The sequence below is a fragment of the Erithacus rubecula genome (assembly GCF_903797595.1).
Source record: "Erithacus rubecula genome assembly, chromosome: 9".
Lineage (NCBI taxonomy): Eukaryota > Metazoa > Chordata > Aves > Passeriformes > Muscicapidae > Erithacus > Erithacus rubecula.
In genome coordinates, this window is record NC_136660.1 from 22,809,846 (window position 1) to 22,829,521 (window position 19,676).

At 44.6% G+C, this 19,676-nt stretch overlaps 1 protein-coding gene across 3 annotated transcripts in view; it reads left to right on the forward strand.

Annotated features, from left to right (window-relative positions):
- Window positions 1-2,640: 2,640 nt before the first annotated feature.
- WBP1L (WW domain binding protein 1 like) overlaps window positions 2,641-19,676 on the forward strand; it is a 70,381-nt gene continuing 53,345 nt past the window's right edge. Inside the window, exon 1 of one of the 3 annotated variants that reach the window (XM_079312052.1) lies at window positions 2,641-2,896. In XM_079312052.1, the coding sequence (XP_079168178.1) occupies window positions 2,680-2,896 (217 nt within the window). In that variant the 5' untranslated portion in view covers window positions 2,641-2,679. The remainder of the gene's footprint in view (window positions 2,897-19,676) is intronic. The other 2 variants (XM_079312053.1, XM_079312056.1) reach the window with 2 other exon arrangements.

The following is a 19,676-nucleotide window of genomic DNA, read 5'->3' on the forward strand; positions in this document are numbered from 1 at the left end:
CTGCAGCCTAGTTTGGGGGAGAAAGGAGCCCAATCCTGAACTAAAGCCCCTGCTTTCAATCAGCTGTATCCAGACTGTTTGCTGATGTACATCCCTTGGTGGGATGAGCATATATTCAACAAAGCCATGTGACAAGGCTGCTCTGAGAGCCCTATGGCCCAGTGGATGATCCATACTCCTTCCTCCAGTCAGGGATACTCTGATCTCTAGGGCAGCAGCATTCTCGCATCAGCCACATGCCTGAGTAGAGACACATTACCCACTCTGCTCCTTCAGAGAGAGCAGCCAAACCTAAAAGGTACTTTTGAAGTGCCAAGCTGTATCCACAGTAGGTTTGCTTCTGCCAAAGCTGCACCAGGCAAAGGATAATGTCTCCAACCACGTGTAGCTACTGCTAGAAAGCTATAAAAGAGCTCTGAAATAATTAATAGCAGAGCAGAAAGTAGGAAAACATGTTCAAACTTGTATATCTGTTCCCTGGGCATTACTCGATCTCTTGTTAAAGCACAATTAAAGTCATAGATAAGCACATGAAATTAAACAGATGTCACTCTTGTTGGGAGTGGAGAGAAGCCACAAAGAGACATCGCTGCTCTCTGCTTTTCTTAAGCTCCTTAGCTCATGCTCCTCTTGTCCTACACCCTAAACAGCTGTGAGGACTTTCAGAAAAGTACCTGTAGCAGTCTTTTGGGTCCAAGGTTCCTCTGGCATGTTTGGAAGCATGGCCATGTTTGTAAAATGATGGGCTGTAGCACCCGAAAACTGCTCTTTCCCTGTTCTTGTTCACCCTTCCTGCTTTGGCAGTTTGGAGGGGTTCTGGCAGGGCAGGGAGCTCTGTGGCCAGTGATTCTGGAGCAGAATCCCAGAAGGCCACACAAAGCAAAGCTTGGGACCATGGCAGCAAAGCCTCAGCTGTTTGGCCACTTCTTTTTTCCTGTCCCCAGCCGTAATAGAGGGGCAATGGAGCATGGAGTGCTCCCCTGAAGTGCTATTGCCATCTCACATCAGCTCTTCTCCTGCCCTGGGGAGTGGGACATGGTGCAGTTTATTGCTTATGGACAGAGTAAGAAGTTTGCTCTGGGCTTGTAGAATTTCTGAGCCGTCCTCAAGACAGACCTTCCCTCCCACCTCCCTGACTTATAGCAGTGGATTTCCTCTTCAGATCGACATGGATTTATGCCAGCTGACAGTTCAGCTCAGCAGGGTTTCTCAGTTCCTAGGTTGTAGCTAGAATCTCCCCCTGAGGATTCAAGTAATCTCAACAGCTCACATCACTCTGGACATGGTCACTGCAGCCAGTGCCTGCCAGCCCTCCCCAAAACCACAGTAAGTCTGCAGCCTGCCTTGGTCTCACTGGGGAGCGGAGGAGTAGCTGCCAAGCTGTGGCCAGCCTGGCCTCCATTTCCCATTGCAGCAGGAAGGAAACCTCATTGCACAAAGTCAGAGCCAGACGCATCCCTGCTTGGGAAGAGCAGCAAGTGTTAATTGCTTTCCAACAATGAGTCACACCTGATCTGGGCTTGTCCTGTGCTCCCGTGAACTCCATGCCTTCTCCCTACTGTGCCTCTAATTTCAGGACTGGCTGGGAACAGGAATAAAGCTCCTTCAATAACTGTGTGTGGCGGAAATGTCAGTGTTCCAGCACGTCTACGGCCTCACTTCAAATGGCAACCACACCAAAGCTGTCACGTTGGTCTGCAGCAGAGCCTGAGCAGGGGCTGGGGAGCTGCTGGGTTGTCTTAAGCAGTGTCAGTCCCAGCAGGAGGGCTTGGCCAAGGGCCAGTGAGGCCGGGATGTGGCTGCCACAGGAAGAGGAGTGAGCATGGTGAAGGTGTGATGGGTGAACGCCTGCTGGCCCACACTAGCAGCAGGTGGGTGAGTTGATCTTGATAGAAAAAGGATGGTGCAGGAGATAAGCTGCTAAATCAATTATTTTTTTCTAGCCTTTCTCAACATGTTGTCTGAGTATCTGATGAACCTCATCATGCCAATCGGGCATGGCACGCTGGGAGCGGCAGTGTAGAAACCCTCTGACACTGCCCAGAAACACGGGCTGTCCCTCCCGAGCTGTGAATCGATGCCAAGTGCTGATGGCCCCACAGCTGCGGGGAGTGTGCACGATCACTGTGTGGGGACGTGCTGGGACACAGCCACAGTGGGAGAGCCTCTTCCCCACGCTGCTTATGTCTCCCAATGGTGCTGGCACAAACACATTGCTACCCACTGCATGCCTTGAGTGCAGTGCCATGCCTCTGCTGCCACCCCAGCACCCTCTCCATGCCGCACTTCGCGGTGTGCCCCAGGTCTGGCCGGGCTGTGGGGTTTGGGACAACGTGAGTGCTCTGGGGAGGAGGCTGAGCAGGGGTCATGCTGATCAGGAGCGCCCGGCTGAATGGAGGATGAGTGCCTGCGGCCACAGGGAGGCTGTGGCTGTGGAGGAGGATGCCTGTGAACCCCCTTTTCGCAGTGCCCAGTGGGCTCACGGGGTCCCATTGCGGAAGGGGCTGTGTGGGTGTGTGTGCAGTCCCCACACTCCCCAGCCAGTTCCGCCACTCACAACAAGGCGGCCCGAGCACGACCGCCGGCTCCTTCCCCGCTCTGCCACACTCAAGATGGCCGCTCCCTGTTCGCAAACCACGCCTCTCCCGGTTTTGCCCTAAGCGACATCGCACTGAATCAATGGCAAGGCGAAAGCCGCGCCGGCCGCCCAATAGACGAGTGCCGAGGGCGGGTCCGGGCGCGGGGTGCCCCTGGGCTCCCGTCCCGGGCCGCAGTCGGGCCGGGGAGGCGGGAGCGGGGGGTGGGGGGGATGGCGAGGAGGCTCCGCGCCGCCATGGCCCTGCTGCTGCTCCAGGCCCTGCCCGAGGGGCTGCCCGCCGGCGCGGAGCCCGCCCAGGTACGGGGGGGCCGCTCGGGGGAGTCTGGGGTCGCGCCGTGTCTGCCGGGGGGCTGCGACCCTGGGAAAGGGGGCGGCTGTGAGTGCGGGGGCTGCACCGGCCCTCGGGGTCCGGCGGGGCTCCAGGGTGTGCGTGAGGTGCCGGGGGGAAGAGGCTTTTGGGGGCCCGCCTAAGGTTTGGGGAGCCCGGTCACTGGAGTGGAGCTGGAGGAGATGCAGAGCCCCGGGTCTGGGGGTTCCTGTGTGCCTGGGGATGGAGAGGTGGTGTGGGGATCCAGGCACGGGTGGCAGTGCCGCTTGCAGGGGCTTTTTGCGGCAGAGTGGCTGCAGGACGAAGGAGAAAGGTGTTAGACTGGACACCAAGGGAAAGGTGTCTGTGTGAGGGCAGGAGGCTGGAGCTGGCAGGTGCGCGGGGGCCTGCGGGTGCAGGGGCAGGTGTCTTTTGGGGGTGGTGACAGGGAGCAAGGTGACCTGTGAGGGGACAGGGCTGAAGGAGGTTTGGAGTGAGCAGGAGGGTGGCAGTGGAGCAGCTGGCCAGAACACACGGGTCAGCAGGAAAGTGGGACTTGTGTGGTGCTGCCCAGGACAGGTGAGCTGGTCTGCCCGTGGCAGGAACAGAAGGTTCGGTGCAAACCTGTGGGCAGCGGGAAGGAAGAGGGAGCGTGTTTCAGCTGGGATGAGGGGAACCAGGCCTTGCCTTTTAGGCTCTGACCACCTGGTTACTACTTTTGTCATGCCTGAAAAGGGTTTTAATGAAGTTGGCTCATTTTTATCTCTTTACTCAATTTCCTGTCTATGCTGCAATATGTGCTGTTCACATCTCCAGTGGTGGTCTTGAGTCCAGCAGTGTAGACACCTGTAACTTCTCCCACCCTGATGTTTATGTTCAGTGACACTCAGCGAGGACTGCACTTGGCCAAGCAACCTGTGCACGACCTGGATCTTAATGGTTCATGGAGTCAGCATGTCTGTTTCACCCAGTGGAGATCATGGATGGAATATGATGACTTCTGGTTTGATATGGTGTATTCTGTATAAAGTACAAATTGCAGTTTGCATTTGTTGAAGGTCAGAGATAGTGAGATGCTGATCTGTGACTGTAGGTCACAGGTGCCATGGGTTGCATTGTGCTTAATGTCATAGGGATGCAGATGGCTGGAAGGTGCCCACTAAAATACTTCTCAATATTCCTGCAGTTGGAGGAGGCGAGGAGGTTGTCTATGATTACAGATGTTATGCCTCTTTTGAATTCTCTTCTTCTTTTCAAGGTGTTGAGAGCACCAGCTCTACTTTAAAAGCTGTGTAATTTGCTGTTGGTAGAGCCATCCCAAATTCCCTTCAGTCACACTGAGGCTAAGACTTGGCTGTTGCTTCCCTAGGGAGCCAGATGCAGAATTGTGTTGAACTGTATGTTTTCCACATTGTCTCAACTGCCCTTAATAGATGGACGTCCTGGTGCTTGCTCCATTTCACCTGCAGGCTGAGGTACATAAACTAAACATAAACAAGCACATCTCAGAACCATTTTTGCTCTGTGGTTGTTGTGGTACCCAGCTGTGAGCAGTGGTCAGGTGGTAGGATTGTCTGTATGGTAGCTGTGAGTCTCTGCAACCCTATACATGCTAATAAAAATGTCATACTTGCTCTGAAGACTGTGCAAGATGCTCCCTGCCTCAGACAGTTTATACATTAGTCAAATGAATAGGAAGTAGAAAAGGAGGAAAGAAAAAAGGAGGACAGCATGGAAGCAACTGTACCTCTGGACTGCATGTGGAATAGTGGCATTTGTGACTTGTGGATATACTCTCTAGTCAGTGCACCAGAAATAATCCTAAAATAATGTATCTTGAGTGGTAGAATACATGAGAGTGGGGGAGAACAGCTTTGGCTGCCTACGTTTTCTTTAAGAGCACTTGGATAGGGATGCATCTTTTACTCATTTCCTTTCCATAGTTTGTCTATATAAAACTCTCACAGCTTTTTTTAGATCTTAAATGTATACTCTGTCTGTCAAAAGGCTGGTATTATCTCACTAAACAGTAGAGATTGACAGCTGCCCACTCAAAAACCAGAGTGGTAATGTAGGATCTTGAGAAATTAGCATGTAACAAAACTTCATCTGCTTTGGTGTTGCCTTAGAGTCTGATTTCATCAGAGCCATTGAGTTCATAGAGAAGACCTGCAGCAGGGCAGTGCTGAGCTTGGAAGATCTCTGCACCAAAGGTTCCTGTGTTTCTACCTGAAACCCTGACAGCATTTCTCTCTTGTCCTCTCCAGAGTACTGTTGCCCTTGCTGCCTCTGGTGATTGCTGCCTACTTCCACATACCTTGCAGACATTTGCTGTCATTTGCTTCTGCTGTCAGGGAGAGCTCTTGCTCAGGGTCTGTGCCCTCTTGCCTGGAAGAGCTGTACCACAGACCCAGTGGTCTAAGGCTGGGCTGCAAGAAATGTGTCCTTTAAATAATTCAGGAGGTGGAGCTGTACTGCCTAGCACTGAACAAACATTCAGGAGAACACACTGTGCTCTGCAGGAGTGTCTGATTTTTCAGGTTAAAATAAGTCCAGGCTGCCCAGGATCGTCGGAGACCTTTCTTTTAACTAAGGTGGATCACAGAGAAAATGATGAGCTTTTATATTATCTTCTATCCTGAGTCCAAGTTTATCTGTGTGCATGACCATTCATTGCAGTTTCACTTGTAATCAGAGCGCAAAACTTTGTTAACTTGAGTGGAAGCATTTATTAGTAGATTACAGGCAGAAGTATTCCAATTATGTTGTAATAAAATCAGTAATAAACATCACAGGAAGAAGAAATCTAACCGTGTTCGTAGCAGTTGTGGAAGTAGAGTCATAGCACACCTCAGGTATGTGCTCCCTCTTGGTCTGAGGAAGAAGGAAATAAGAAATTAATATATTTCAAATGAACTGGATAAAATTTGTAATGAAAAACTTCAAACATGAATAATTTTTCTTTTGTAGTTTGTCTCCACAGGGCAGAATAAAGGTTATTTGACTGTCTCAACTATGTCTGCTTCCCATGCCTGCAGCTTAATTATCACATAGTTTTCTCAACTGTTGTTTTCTTTAAAAACAAGAGATTTAAGTGAATGTTAACTATGTGACAAGCCTGTGGAATTAATTTTTCTCTAATAAGGTGGTTTTGAGCCAAATCGGGTAGAAGCATATTCTTAAAGACTGATTTCATCCCAAATTAGAGAGTTTTGCTTGAAGTACTGTGACTTGAGGCATGATTCATCATATGTGACAAAAAGGACAGATCCTTGCTTTAAGGAATAACTCAGTGTGACTGTCACTGTGGCTAACAGCTCTGTAACACAGAGTTTCTGTCCAAGGCTGTGACCACAGCTCTGATTGCACCAATGTGGAGTTACCTCGCTTCATCCAAGGCTTTGGCTGGATTCATGCCCTTTCAGAGCATCACTTCAGGTAGTCTGTGAACTGAACAGCAGTTTCAATTCTCATGTAACATCTGCAAGTTTAAAACAACGTTTTTGATTGAGGTAAAGGTAATTAGTTACAACTACACTTCTGTGTCTCCTGAAATGCATCAGATTCCTTCAGGAGGAGAACCTGCTTGTGTAACCATAGGATGTATTTTGCCTGCCATGTCTTTGTGACTCTTGGTTTTTAGGCTTGCTAATATCTACAATTTTGGCAGGAGGCAGCAGAGATCAGAGTACGTGGTGTACTTGCTCAGAACGGGAACCTCTAAATAACTGCAGGCTGGGACTGCTTTTCCTGTGATGATTATATCACTGTGAACTCCAGTGTCTCATCTGTATAGCAAGCTTTCCTGCTGATTAAATTTTGTTTGAGAGTTGCACTCATAATTACACAAAATGCTGTAAGACTTTCAACTTGCAGCTCTGCAGCTGGGCAGCAGATGGAAAGCCTGGTCTGAAAATGTCCAGTGAGCCCCTGTGGAAGAGAGTGGCAGATTTCTTCATTTAAGTCAAGGCATCTCTGTGACTGGGACCTGTCATTGCATTCTGATAATTTCCATGCCACTCTGCAAATGTTATTAAAAAAAAAAAAAAAAGTAGCACCTCACTAAAAATTAAACTTGGGCAACTGTTGCAGAGTTGTGATGTTCCAGAAGGGAACTTGGAAGGTTCCATCTGCTGGAGTTGTTTTGCTATGGTTGGGGGTTTTTCCATCCTCCCAGCCTGTTGGGACAGGTCGGTCACCTCTGGCTAGTGGGAACATCCACTGCTGAGTGTCCCTGAGCTCTGGCTCTGCTGTATGAGGCAGGGACCCTGCCCAAAGTGACCTGCCATCAGCTTGTGAGGGAGGCAGAGGATGGATGCATTCAGTGTTTGGCCACATTTCAACAGCAGTTATTCAGACCTGGCTGAAACACTCACTGAACTCTCACTTTGATTCCCACAAATGCTGCTCCTCTAAGCATCTTCAACAGCTGCTTTTCTGCTGGCAAAAATGGGAAATCAGCTCTTTTATATGTCTCTGTCAGCCTGTATTAACTTGGTGTTATGTTGATGTTCACCTTCATCTTTCTGTGGTAGTAGAAAGGCACTAATGTTGATAATAGTTTGTGTTTCTTTATGATCCTCCATATGGCCATACTCTGAGGTAATGGGCAATATATTTAGTAAATGCAAATTGCCCACCTTTTCTTTTTGCCTTTTTTTTTCCCTTTAAGTCACATAAGGAGGATTGGCAGGATTGAACAGACTTTTGCTTGTGGCAAAAAGCTATTGTTGGGCTAATGATCCTGTGGCCTACTTCTCCATGCAGTGCTGTCACTGATGTGCCCTGTGGTTGTGGCTGTGCCTGTCTAAAGGTCTCCTGGTTCAGGCATGTCCATCAGTTTCAGTAATGCCAAGCTGCACGTGGCCTTTTGTTCTGTGTATCTGGTACCAGATTTGGGGATATTCCTCTGGTCTGAGCTGGCCTATTTTACAGGGTAAGAATTTGCCTTTCTGGTTGGCTGTATAGGAATCCTCTGAGCTTATTAATGCATATAACTAATGACTTTATGGCTCTTACATAGTCCTGTCTTGCATTTGTTTCAGAGGGTTCATGAATCCAAGACAAGCAGGCAAGCTGTGCTGCTGTTTTTGCAGTGTGGGGGAAAGGACTCAGCATGTCAGAGATCTTGAAAGCTGTCTCTGAGGCAGGGCTGGTGGCAATCCTGGAAGGGCCATTAGTCATGGCAAGGCAGAGATGCTCATTGCACGTAGCAGGACAACCTGATTGTGCCAGGGTTTGGTCTGTGCTTATGAGTCAGAGGGAAAAGAGCTCAGGGTGAGGGATGGTGTTATTGTTTGAATTCATTGAGAGATGCTGACAGGGAAGTTGGAGCCCTCATTTCCGCTGCTGTCCTGTGTGATTAGAAAACCCACAGCAAAGACAAGACATTTTGAGATGCCAACACCTGGGTGCTGTGGCAATGGAGCTCTGACAGGTGATTGTGTGGCTGGGCCTGTGAAGAGTGCACATAACAAACATGCCTGAAATAACAGCTGTCTGGAGAGGACAGGCTTGCCAAGCAGGAATTGCATGCCCCTACCTTGCTTGTTAAAAGAACTGTGTTGGTGTGGCAGTCACAAATAAGGCTTTTTCCATGGTTTCAGCAGCAGGTACTATTTGGCTGCAAAGCTCAAGGTGCTGCAGAGACCTGCTGTTTATCTTCCTGGAGAAGGAAAAGCTTGATTCTTCTCTAATGATGTGATTATCAGTGGGATCACCAGTATTATTTTTAGATGATAGCTGTGGTCTGTGCAGTAGCTTTTGGAAGTGCAACAGGGCAGTTTGCATGCAGGGGTTTGCCAGGTGCAATGTGAGGTAGGTGATGGTGGCAGACTGATGCAGCAGGGCAAATCATTTAATGCTAATGCTCCCTGGCATGCTGTGCCCTGAACAACATCTGAACAGCAAGTAGAAGGGAGAGACTGTATTTTGTGTGGAGGCAGCTTGTGGTGCTGCTTGTTTGCAGACCTTCTCTGCTGAGCCAGTATACATCCACCTGGTACTGCCTGAGTTTGGTCCAAACAGGCCAGAGAAGAAAAGGATGTGAGAACTGGGTTGTGTTGGAGACTCAGATGCAGTTTTCTGACAGTTCCTTCTTCCCAAGCACTTTTATACTGGCATATTGCAAACCAAATCCAAACACTGACAGTGCACAGGAAGCTTCTGAGGAAGTGACTGCGAGGAGATCCCCAGTGCAGATTCTGAGGGGACAGAGCTTTGGCCAGCAGCATTTTAAAGGACATCTTGCTGACAATGGGTTGTAGAGGTACAGATGGGTGTGGCAAGCAGCTACCAGGACTGTCCAGTTGCAGGGTGCTAGGTTTAGGGAGTAAGAGACAACAGGCACCTTTCCTTTCCTCTTAGAGGATTGAGACCTTGTGTTCCTGACTGCAGTTTTTAGGACAAGCAGAGGAAAGAGTGAACCTCAAGAAAGGAAAGATTTGCTAGCAATAAAAAAGAGGATTCTCCCATCTTTCCTCTTTAATCATCTCCATTACTATGAGGTGGAAATTTTTTACTTGTAATGGTCATAGTTTTTTTTTTATTTAATCTCTAGTTTTGGTGTGTGCAAGGCAGTAATAAATTTTTCAGAGGCAACTCGAGTGGAGGTCCGTGGGGTTTGTTTTTTTGTGTTTGGGGTTTTTTTTTGTGTTTTGGTTTGGGGTTTTTTTGTTTGTTTTGTTGCTTATGGGGATTTATTTTCGAGATCTGGGAAGGAACATGGGAAAAGCAGAAACTAACCCTCTCTTGGCTCTACTTCAGGCTGAGAGAGCTTGTCAAGATACTGACATTTGCTAAATGTCCTGGAGAGGGAGAGAGAGTGACTTGAGCAGGAAACTGGATTTTGTTAATGAAAGAAGATAATTCACAGGAGAAGGTGAGCTTTATGTAGTTATCAGTGTCTATCTCCCCATCCATTTTGAAGCTACTGACCAACTTGAATGAAATTTGATACGAAGATGCATAAAATTTCAACAGAATTCCTGAAAACAGAAAAAACCAAACAAACAGGGAATCACTGAGTGAGAAGCTACACTAATGAGCTTATTAGCACTGGGAAATTTGTGAGTTGGGCTGACTGATGTGATACATGCCCCACTCTTACCAGAGTCTCTGCTGGAGCTCGCAATTTGTGAGCCTGCAAAGTCAGTCAGCCTCGTGAAAAACACTTATGGGGGGTTAGCTCCAGTGGTTACAAAGCTACTTTTATTTTTCATTTTGTCTCCCACTGGCTGAAGAACAAATTGAAGCTGAAAAGCTTGATAAGCTGTGGAAACAGCTATGAAGAGTGTGTTTTGTCAGGAATCTCACCAGCCATCCTGAGCTTTCCTTGTGTAAAAGGTGTCAAGTGTTCGTTCCTTGGAAGCAGGGAAGACACTTGACCATTCATGACTCACCTTCAGACCTTGGAAAGGCTTTTTAGTGAGCAGAACTGATTCATTCTTTTCTCTGTGTTCAGTATGAAGATGCACCAGCAGATCAGATACTGTTGACCAAAAGAGACGTTTTTAAAACTTATTGTCTAGTCAGAGCTCATGATCAAGACAGTCTCAGAAAACGCTTCCAGTCAAACAATGGTGTAACTGTGGCAGCCACTCCAGAGGCCTGATACAGAAAGAGTGCAAAACATGCAGAAGTCATCTTCCTTGCTAAGTTCTGTATTCCTCACTCTTTGTAATAAGTTTTTATTTGTTTAGACTGTATCAGGGGTTGCTTATTTTTTTAAAAAAAAGCCTTTCTCTGGGATCCTCTTTAAATCCCAGGTGGTGGATGACTAGAAACAGGAACCCATGGGAACTGCATATCTTCTGTCTCCAGAAGAAGATCAGGCCATTCTGTTGCATAAATTATCCTCTGTGACAGCCATTACACTGGTGGTGGGCAGAAAATCTGTCCCACAGAGCTGGCAGTTGGTAAAAGCACCTTTTAGAGCTGAGCTAAGCAAGAAGTTGGAGTGACTGGTGTGGAATGAAGGGGTTAAATGGGGGCTGAGATCAGAATGTGCCAGGAGGTAAGGGAAGGACTAGAGGAGGTGGTGGGCATAGTACAGGGGTGTTGTAAACACTGAACAAAACCTTTGAAGAAGGCAGAGTCTTCAAGGCCACAGCATTGGGCTGACTTCATCCTGGGTTGACTTCATCACATCCTGTGTATCAATTGTAACTGTAAATTTACCAAACTTGCCTCTCTTGGGGGAAGGAAAGAATTTTCTTCAGATATGATCTGAAGACTTTTACTCTGCTTGGAATGCATGTAACTACCTGAATGCATGTGAAAGTCATGACTCATGTCTGGGTCTCCTGTGTGATGAATTCCTCCTTTCCTTAGTCCTTGCCTCATTTGTTGTTTGCAGACTGCTTTTCAAACAGTGGACAAAGAGGGTTATGCCTGTGTTGTGTTGTCTTCAAATTACCTTGTCGTTTTGACTTCTGTCTTTTTAGATGATGCAAACTTCACTAACAGCTTGCATTTGACTCTCCAACCTCCTGTGATCTGCAGCTTAGATAAAACTGGCTTGCAGACATCTGTCATTGCTGATTGTCTCCTTTTACTGACACTTAGCACTTGGACTCCAGCAGAGCCTAACTTAAATCGCTGTGTCAAAAATAAGAGCTCTTATTTTCCTCTACTTTTTTCCTAGCTGTATTATTTTTGTTTTGTCTCATTGTTTTGCTCCTTTTTCCTACTTGTCTCACTAGGAATTTTTGCATCTCACATACTTGGTTATTAATATCATTCTCATGTTTGTGGCTCGTTGTTTTTACTGAGTTTCTTGCTTTTCTGCTCTCTGTATGTCAACTTTCCAGAGTCTGTGATCATACTAAACCAGTGGTTAGGCTGTCAAAACAGGAGTTGTGAGATTTTTCTCCTCAGACCTATTTTGTACTCTTAGGCCCATCATTTGACTTCAAAGTCCAAAGATCATCCTGCCAAAAATGAATTCAAGAGGTCTGGAGCAATTGTTTTCTGTTCTAAAACTTGCAGTCTGCTTTCTCTAGCTGGACTAGCTGGAAAAGCAGTCCTCCTTTATTTCCAGCATAATATATATTTTTTGAGAAGCATTATGCCAAGAAAACTTTAGTTTAAGAGCCAAACAAATCTGTTGTTGCCTTGTTTCACCTTTGCTGGCATGTAACTTCAGGCTGGTATGAAATGTAAGAGCTTGCTGTATTTACTTGCTGTGTGCATGAGGCACAGACTAATCTCCTTTTTTCACATCCTTTAACAGAGCAGATAAACTTGGGGGAACAGAAAATGAGAAAATGTGACAGTGGTGGTTTCTTGTCTGTGTTGTGTTATCTAACAGTATGTAACCAAAACTCTTCTTGAGGTAATCCTACTCTAAAAGATTTTAGAAGTGCAACCAAAGGATTAAATACATTCAGTTTGTCCTAATAAAACAGGACTAAATCTGTGTATGCAAGCTAGTGAACAGTCTGGCTTTGTCTGGAAAATGTAGAGGTCTTCAGGGGAAGAAAGCAGCACTAGACAAGATGTTTGCAGTGACCTGGCTGGGTGGTGTGGGCCCCTTGCATCCTGATCTTTTGGAACCAAACAAATGGAGGGTGTATTTGTGTGTACGAAATGTGTACCTTGCATGAGTGCAGTCTGTAGGCTGGCTGAGTGCTGCTGTTGATGTAGCCTTTACCATTACACAGAAAAAGTTAATTTTACAATTCTGGAAACCTTAAGTTCTAGTGGCACTTCACAAGCTGGGACAGACTCTGAAATGAATGACCCTAGATTTTGTTTATTTGTATTCTTGATCTCAGAGCTCTCAATATCAGTGGCTCTTCTCTTGCACAGGCACTGCCTGCCAGCAGTCCTTCTAAAGGCATTTTTTCTTCAAGACAGGGTGTAAGGTAAAACTTGCTTATGATTTTAGCTAGTGTCTCTAATTAAAGATCTGGTCTTTAAACATATTTCTTTTATCTGGTTCAACCTAATAACCAGTTCATTTACAAGTCTTGCACTGCTTCTGTGTTGGTTAGCTTTTTCCCTGTCCTGGCAGCAGGCATCTTGCATCTGCTTCAATCAGAGGGCTCTCCAGGGTGAAGTGTCTTGCTATTTACTTAACCCCAAAAATTAGTGCAAAGGAAGCAATGGGTGAAAAGTAGAAGATTTTTTGGGTTTAGCTGCTGTTGTTTATTTTGGGGTTTTTAGGGTGAATTTATAAATATTATTAGAAATCTTTTTTTAAAGCCCCAGTGTACTCCCTTTGACACACAAACAGTTTTGTAAGAACTCTGCAGTTGTGATCCTGGTTTACCACATGATACTAAGAAAGTAATTGCACATTTCTCATCTACAGTGATGGCAAATGTACTATGAACCATATTTTTTGTATCAAAATACCAGGGGATTATGTGGTACTGGTTGTATAAATACTGTGTCATTTTCTTCTTCAGCTGGATGTCTGGATGAAAGTTTTCAGGTCTAAATTATTAATTGTTAACTAAGAAACACTTGCTTTTCTTCTGCAAGGTTTTGGTCCAAAGGTTTTTAATGCCCTCAAGTACTATGGTCAAACTTTACCTCATTGTCAAGATACAGTTTTATTGTTCTTGGCTTCTTCTGGACTTGAGTGGAGACTGTTCTTCTATTTATCTGGAAAGCATGACTGTAAATAATCAACATGTGAAGACACATGAGGATTAAGCTTTAGTGCCCCTCACGAATTGCATGTGCTCTGTTTACTGCATGAAAAACAATTAATTCAAGTGAAAGCTTTTCCTTCTTTGCAGCTGAGTTAATTGGTTCTGTAGCAAAGTCAAAACATGGAATTTCTTGTGTCTTATTTCTTCCCTTTGGAGACAACAGCACACAGAGATGGAGATTTGGAAACCAAAGCAGCAGGCTGAGTGAGCAGTGCAGTGGGAGAAGCTCGAACTGGCTGAAATGCAAAGGCAGAATCTGAAAAGGGAGTACAGAACCCAAACTGGCAGTGCAGACTGTTTTTACAGCTGCATTTTGGCTTCTGGATGCTTAGTACAGGGTAGTCTCTTTTCTAGACTTTTGAATTGCATACCAAAATGTTCAGGTGGCCATGAACCATGACAGCCTGCCTTGCATACTTTGGGAGTGAAAGGGAGAGGGAGCCTGGCCAGCAGATCCTGGTCATGGTGGGATGCTCTTGGGATGGGCAGGCAGAGGAATAACTTCCAATTGCCCATGAGATGTCCTGGATGTCATCAGGAAAGCTTGCCTTGCTTTCTTTGGCACCAGGAATTTGACTGCCCAGCTGCTGGGAAGGCTCAGACATCTGTGTTAAATTCTTCACAGGATGAGATACCCAACCTTTCTCCAAAGAGATCATCTGATGTGTCTAAGGAGGATATTTTATATGTGCACACTGAAATGACATCCTTCATTTCCAAAGAAGTGTGTGTCTTGCACTCTTGCTATTTTACATTTCACCTTTCATTTGGTGATGAAATGAGCATTCTACTTTAACTTGCTAGTTATTTACTGCTAACCTGTCTTCTCCCCAAATGTGTGGGCTTTCCATGCAGCAGAAGTTTTTCAGATAATCCTTGTCCTTCCTCAAAGAGGCAGCAGGCTGTTTATGTGTGGGTGGTGGGTGTTTGTTCTTGCATTTGTTGCTCTCATTAAAGTGAGAGCTTGTTCAGTTTGTGTCAAAACACTTTTGATCCCCTTATGTAAAGGGAACACTGGGTGTCCTGCAGAAACGACCTCTTTAAAATGCCTTGCAGTGTTATGCTTGTACATGATGGTTAATAAAAGTTCATAAATCCATACTGGACTGGAGACCAAGTACAGTTCTCTGTATTGTATTCTGCAGCACACACGATTTATTCTCAGCTGACTGACCTCATGTGGACTTGTGCCTGTGTAAGTAGCAGCTAAAATCAGTGTTCTGAGCACTAATCTGCAAGTTGCAGACAGTAGGTTATTTAGTGAGAATGTTCCACAAGCCTCTTGCTGCAGCATTTTCAATCAAAACGGTCACTTCCATGAGTTTGTGCACAGCTGAATTTAATGTTCTTTCTCAGCAAGGCAGGCCACACTGGAGAGTGCATAATTATAATAAATACAACTTTGTTCTCAGCTGAAAAATCCATCTGAAATAAATTTTTCCAGCCCTTCCAAGAAATGCTTTTAGTAAGATAAATAAAAGCAATTCTTGCCGATTTCACATTCATTCAGCAGGAATGTTGGTGGGTGTAGGGTGCCTCCACTTAAGCCACTCATCACAGTGCCTTCTGGGCTCAGTCATTCAATAGCTGGCTAAGGATAGCACTTGCAAATTGGGTTTCTCACAAACCAATTAAACCCAAGTTCATTATTTCTTACTTGGTTTGAATCCTGGTTATTATTTTCAGTAAAATTGTTCTTAGCAACAAGTACAGAAAGTTCAGTTATGGTCTCAACTCAGACAAACTTTAAACAATGCTTTGATAGGTGCATCTGGTTTTTGGGATATGCATGTATTTATACAAGCTTTTGTGGCTTATTTTCTGGTTGGCACTTCTGTGTAGTCAAAGAAGATTTGTTTTCTTCTGTGTTCCGTTTCGCAACAGTGGAAATACTGAAAATGTCTCAGCCTAAATATGGAAGGAAAACTAGGAGTTGTTCTTTCCCTCCAAAACTTCTAAGCAAGTACGTTTAAAAAATCCCCTCTTTGCTTTCATCTTTCAAGAGACTGAGCAGAGTGTGAAATGTCCTATCTTCTCTTTCTTTTGTTTTTTTATCTACTTATAGCAAAGAGGTTCTGCTAGTTGATTGGGATACTGCTACTGGTGGAAGCTGAATTTTCGCATAGTTCTCCTGGGTTCATGTGCAGGTCTTGTTACCTTTGAGGTTTCAGAGGAGCTCTGCAGGTTTGTCCTTAAATGTCTTTTTGCTTTCCCTGCAGAGATTGTAGATGAGCAGTTTCCAAACTCCTCCACTCAAAGCTACCACAACTTTTGGTTTAGGAACTACCTGGTTCCCAATTGTTCCTGCTATTTTACAGCTGATTGTTGCTGCAAGGTCACTCTTCTGCAGGACTCCACTGGGATCTATGAAACTGCAAGGGAGAAAAGACTCCCATGACAGTGTCAGTTGTAAATGAAAGGTAACACAGTCATTCTGCTCTTGTCCTGAATTTGGACAACCCTGTGATGTAGTGCTTGGGATGAAGAACTAGCTGCATGTAAGCTGTGGTACCTGTGGTACTTTGTCCTGTTTTCTTTTCACTTTTGAGAGACGAAAGTATGGAGGCCTTTCTAAAGGAAAGAAGAGCCTGATATCTAGGAAAGAAGAAACTGTTGACTGCAAAGGGAAAAAGCAGAGGGAGGTGTCTGAAATCTGAGTACTCTGACTTCATTAAATGCAAATGATAGTCCTGGACTTGAGGATGTGGGGTGGAAACTCAACTTTACTTTCATTCACCTTCTGTGTGCTAAATTAGATAGTCATCTCTCAGTGACTTGGTATCTCTTCAAGCTCCAGTGGGTTTCCATTGACACCAGAGAATGACCAAAGGGGAAATATGCTCTCTCTTGCTAGACTGGACTTGTGCCTTATGGTCACATTCATTTAATATTGATTGGGAGCAGGTTTAATCAGCACTTAGATCATGATGGTCTCCCTTTTTTTTCCCAATGTATTATTTTCTCTCCTTGCTTGTCTGCTTTATTCCACTGCCTTCCTTTTCCTGATGCAAGTTTTGTGTTCTCTGTTTTATCTGTTGAAGCCATCAGGACTTTAATACTTGGTACTTGCTAATGAAGCTTGCTTGGCAGTGAGAAGGCATGGGAAGCTCACTTAAACTAGATTTCTCCAGGCACCCCGACCCTATACGCAGACATGGTTTATTTTAGAAAGGCTGTCTTAAGTTAGAAAATCAGCTCTTGTTCAAATATGAAAACACACATTGATCAAAACCTGAATTTCATGTGGGTTGTGTAAACATGTAATTTGGGTTGGATCTGGGCTTTGGAAAATATGTGACACTGTTGTCCAGGAAGTTTCAGTTCAAGAAACGTGGGGAACTTCAGAAAGTCACATTAACTGTCTCCTTGGGGAAGTGCCTCAGAAATCCTGACCTCTGCGTTTCTGCCATGTGTGACGCTAGTGGAGATGATCACTTGAGCAGTTGCAACATTCTTGTATACATGAGTTTGAATGACATTATGAACTGTGGAAAGAATCATGCTGTGCTTCCCAAATTGCCCCACAGAGACTCTCCCTGCCCCTGCACATGAGCTTTATCATCAAAGCACAGTCTGCTTCCATCACTGCCATGTTTCCTATGGTCAAATCACAGAAATCTTTCTCTAGGAGTCCATGCACTTGAATTTTTAGGGGTGATTGCAAAGATTACTGTCCCTGCCTCATTACAACAGGTGATGGCTGTGGTGCTTTCTGACACCTCTTCTCTTTGTCAAGCCACCATCCAGCGTGTACGGTTTTGGGCTGATACAGATATCCTGTTCCTCTCCTCATCCACTAAAGATTTCCTGTGCAAGACGTTAGTTTAACTCTCTTCTTTATCAGCCCTGACAAAAGTTGTTATTTAAATGTTGCTCAATATTTTCAACATGATTTTAGGATGACTGCTAATTCCTTCAATGCCTTGTTTTGTTTTAGAATTTCTAATCCCATTTTCTATGACTAAGTTCAGTTGCGTGGTTTCCCCAGCAAGGATTAGGGTTTACTGCTCTAGGTATGTCATCCTGCCTTTGAAGCTGCTTGCTCATGCTTTCCTTGGCAGGCTCTGGCAGATGTGCTTGGGAACAGCAGAGATGGTATCTTTATGAAGCTGTGGAAGGGTTAATAGGAAGCATGTTGATGAAATCAGGTTGCTCACCCTTTCAAGCTTTTACTGTGATCTTTTTGAATGCTTTTGGAAGATTTATCACCTGCCTTTGTAATTTACATTACGTTTTTCTTTCCTTTCTTGAAGCTATTTTAATGCTATGTGTGATATTGTAAAAATTACCTATGATAAGTACCTTTTCTTGGCAAGTCCTTAATTGCACACCTCTTGGATGCCAGCTGGAGAACGTGACTCTCTTCATGTGGATGGCCTAACACTTTTGGCTGGTATTTTTGGGATGGCTGAAGGAGTGTAGAGCAGCTGAAGCACATCTGTAGTTCCAAACCAAAGCCAAGCAAAAGACTTTCATCCCCCAGCAGGCACATTGCTCTTTGTACAGATGCTTCTTCTCAAGAGCCTTTTTGTAGGATTGGTCACACTTGTGGCTGAGTTTGTATATATGATGGGAAGAGGGGCTGATGGCTGTTCATGGGAGTATTATTTTTCATCAGGGAGATTAGAGATACTGCTATTGATGAGGAGATGGCTTTGCAGATTCTCTAGTGAAATGGAGCACTTGCACATTGCAGTACTTTTTGAAAAATGTTAAACAACATCTGCTCTCTGCTGGGAATTGTTAATTGTGCTTTTGGCTCTATCTGCCTCACTGGCACATATACCATTGTGAAATTTTTACAACCAAATAAAATATCAGAGAATGGTTCTCTTCAGAAGAGAGCTGATAGCCACCTTCAGCTGATGCCTCCTTGAAACCAGGTGAGAAACATGTGCTTACCTCACTGGGACCTGCACTTACCTGCACTGCTACAGCACCAGGATATTGATGCAAGGCTCCTGGATTGCAAAGAGCCTGGATAGTTCAGGTAGGGTAGATGTTATGATGTACATGGTGCAGTTGAACAGAATGTGAAAACCTTTGCTCCTAGTAAGTTGTCACAAAGTGAATTTATTTGTGAATTTTTATACAAAATGTGTCCTCATTTTTAGTAAATATCTAAAGCCATGACGGAGACTAATGGGACTTGTTGTGTTTGCTCCTGTCTAGTAGTGAATGCAGAGCTTTGCAAGTACTGGCTTTTGGTACAAATTCATATGTTGTGTGATTGTAATACCATGATCTAGAAACCCATAGGAATCAATGACTGTTACTTGTATTTTCTTCCATGTCAAAGTTGTACAAATGTAGACTCTTCTGAAGATTTAATTTCTTCCCAAGGAAGTATCATCTCCTGGGATTTAAGTATTTGCTGATGCACAACTCTCTGATCACAGTTAAAGGACTACTGAGTGTCACATCATTAGGTCACTAGTTCAAATCTAGCACAAAGAGGTAATGGGGATTTTTATACCCCTAATGCCTTTCATTAGGATTTATCTTAACTTGCTTAAACTAAAATTGGAGCATCTGCTATTCAAAATTATGGTTCAAGTGGAAAATAAACACTAGAAGCAGTTCTTTCTATAACAGAAAATCCTATTTAACTTGTGTATCTATATGTGTTTGACAGCCCACATGGAGGTTTAGAAAGAATAAAGGTTGCAGAGAATTGGATGCATTTAGTCATGTCTAGTATTTTTGGTATGCTTTTCTATGACTTTTTAATTGCAAGAGCTTTTGAATAAAATATAGGAGGATACAGACTTTGAAGGCAAAGAGATTCTGAAATTGAAAATGCAATGGGAGACTATTTTGAATGGCAACTGGAACACTTTTGGAAGAAGTATTTCTGAAATTCTTCCAGGCAGCTGCTCTTCCAAAGAATGATGGTTGGTGAATTGAGTGATTGGCTTTTTTTTTTTCTTTCTTTCTTTCTTGTCTATTGCTTCTAGCATTCATGTCAGAATCCTTGTACAAAGCTGCAGTGCTAAATCTGGCCTCTAAATTCAGGTTTCTGGTCAAGAAGTGTGGACTGCAGTGTAAAGTACCATCTGGTACTTGTGATAACACATTGGACTGTACCTTGCCTGGGCTGCAGAGAGCT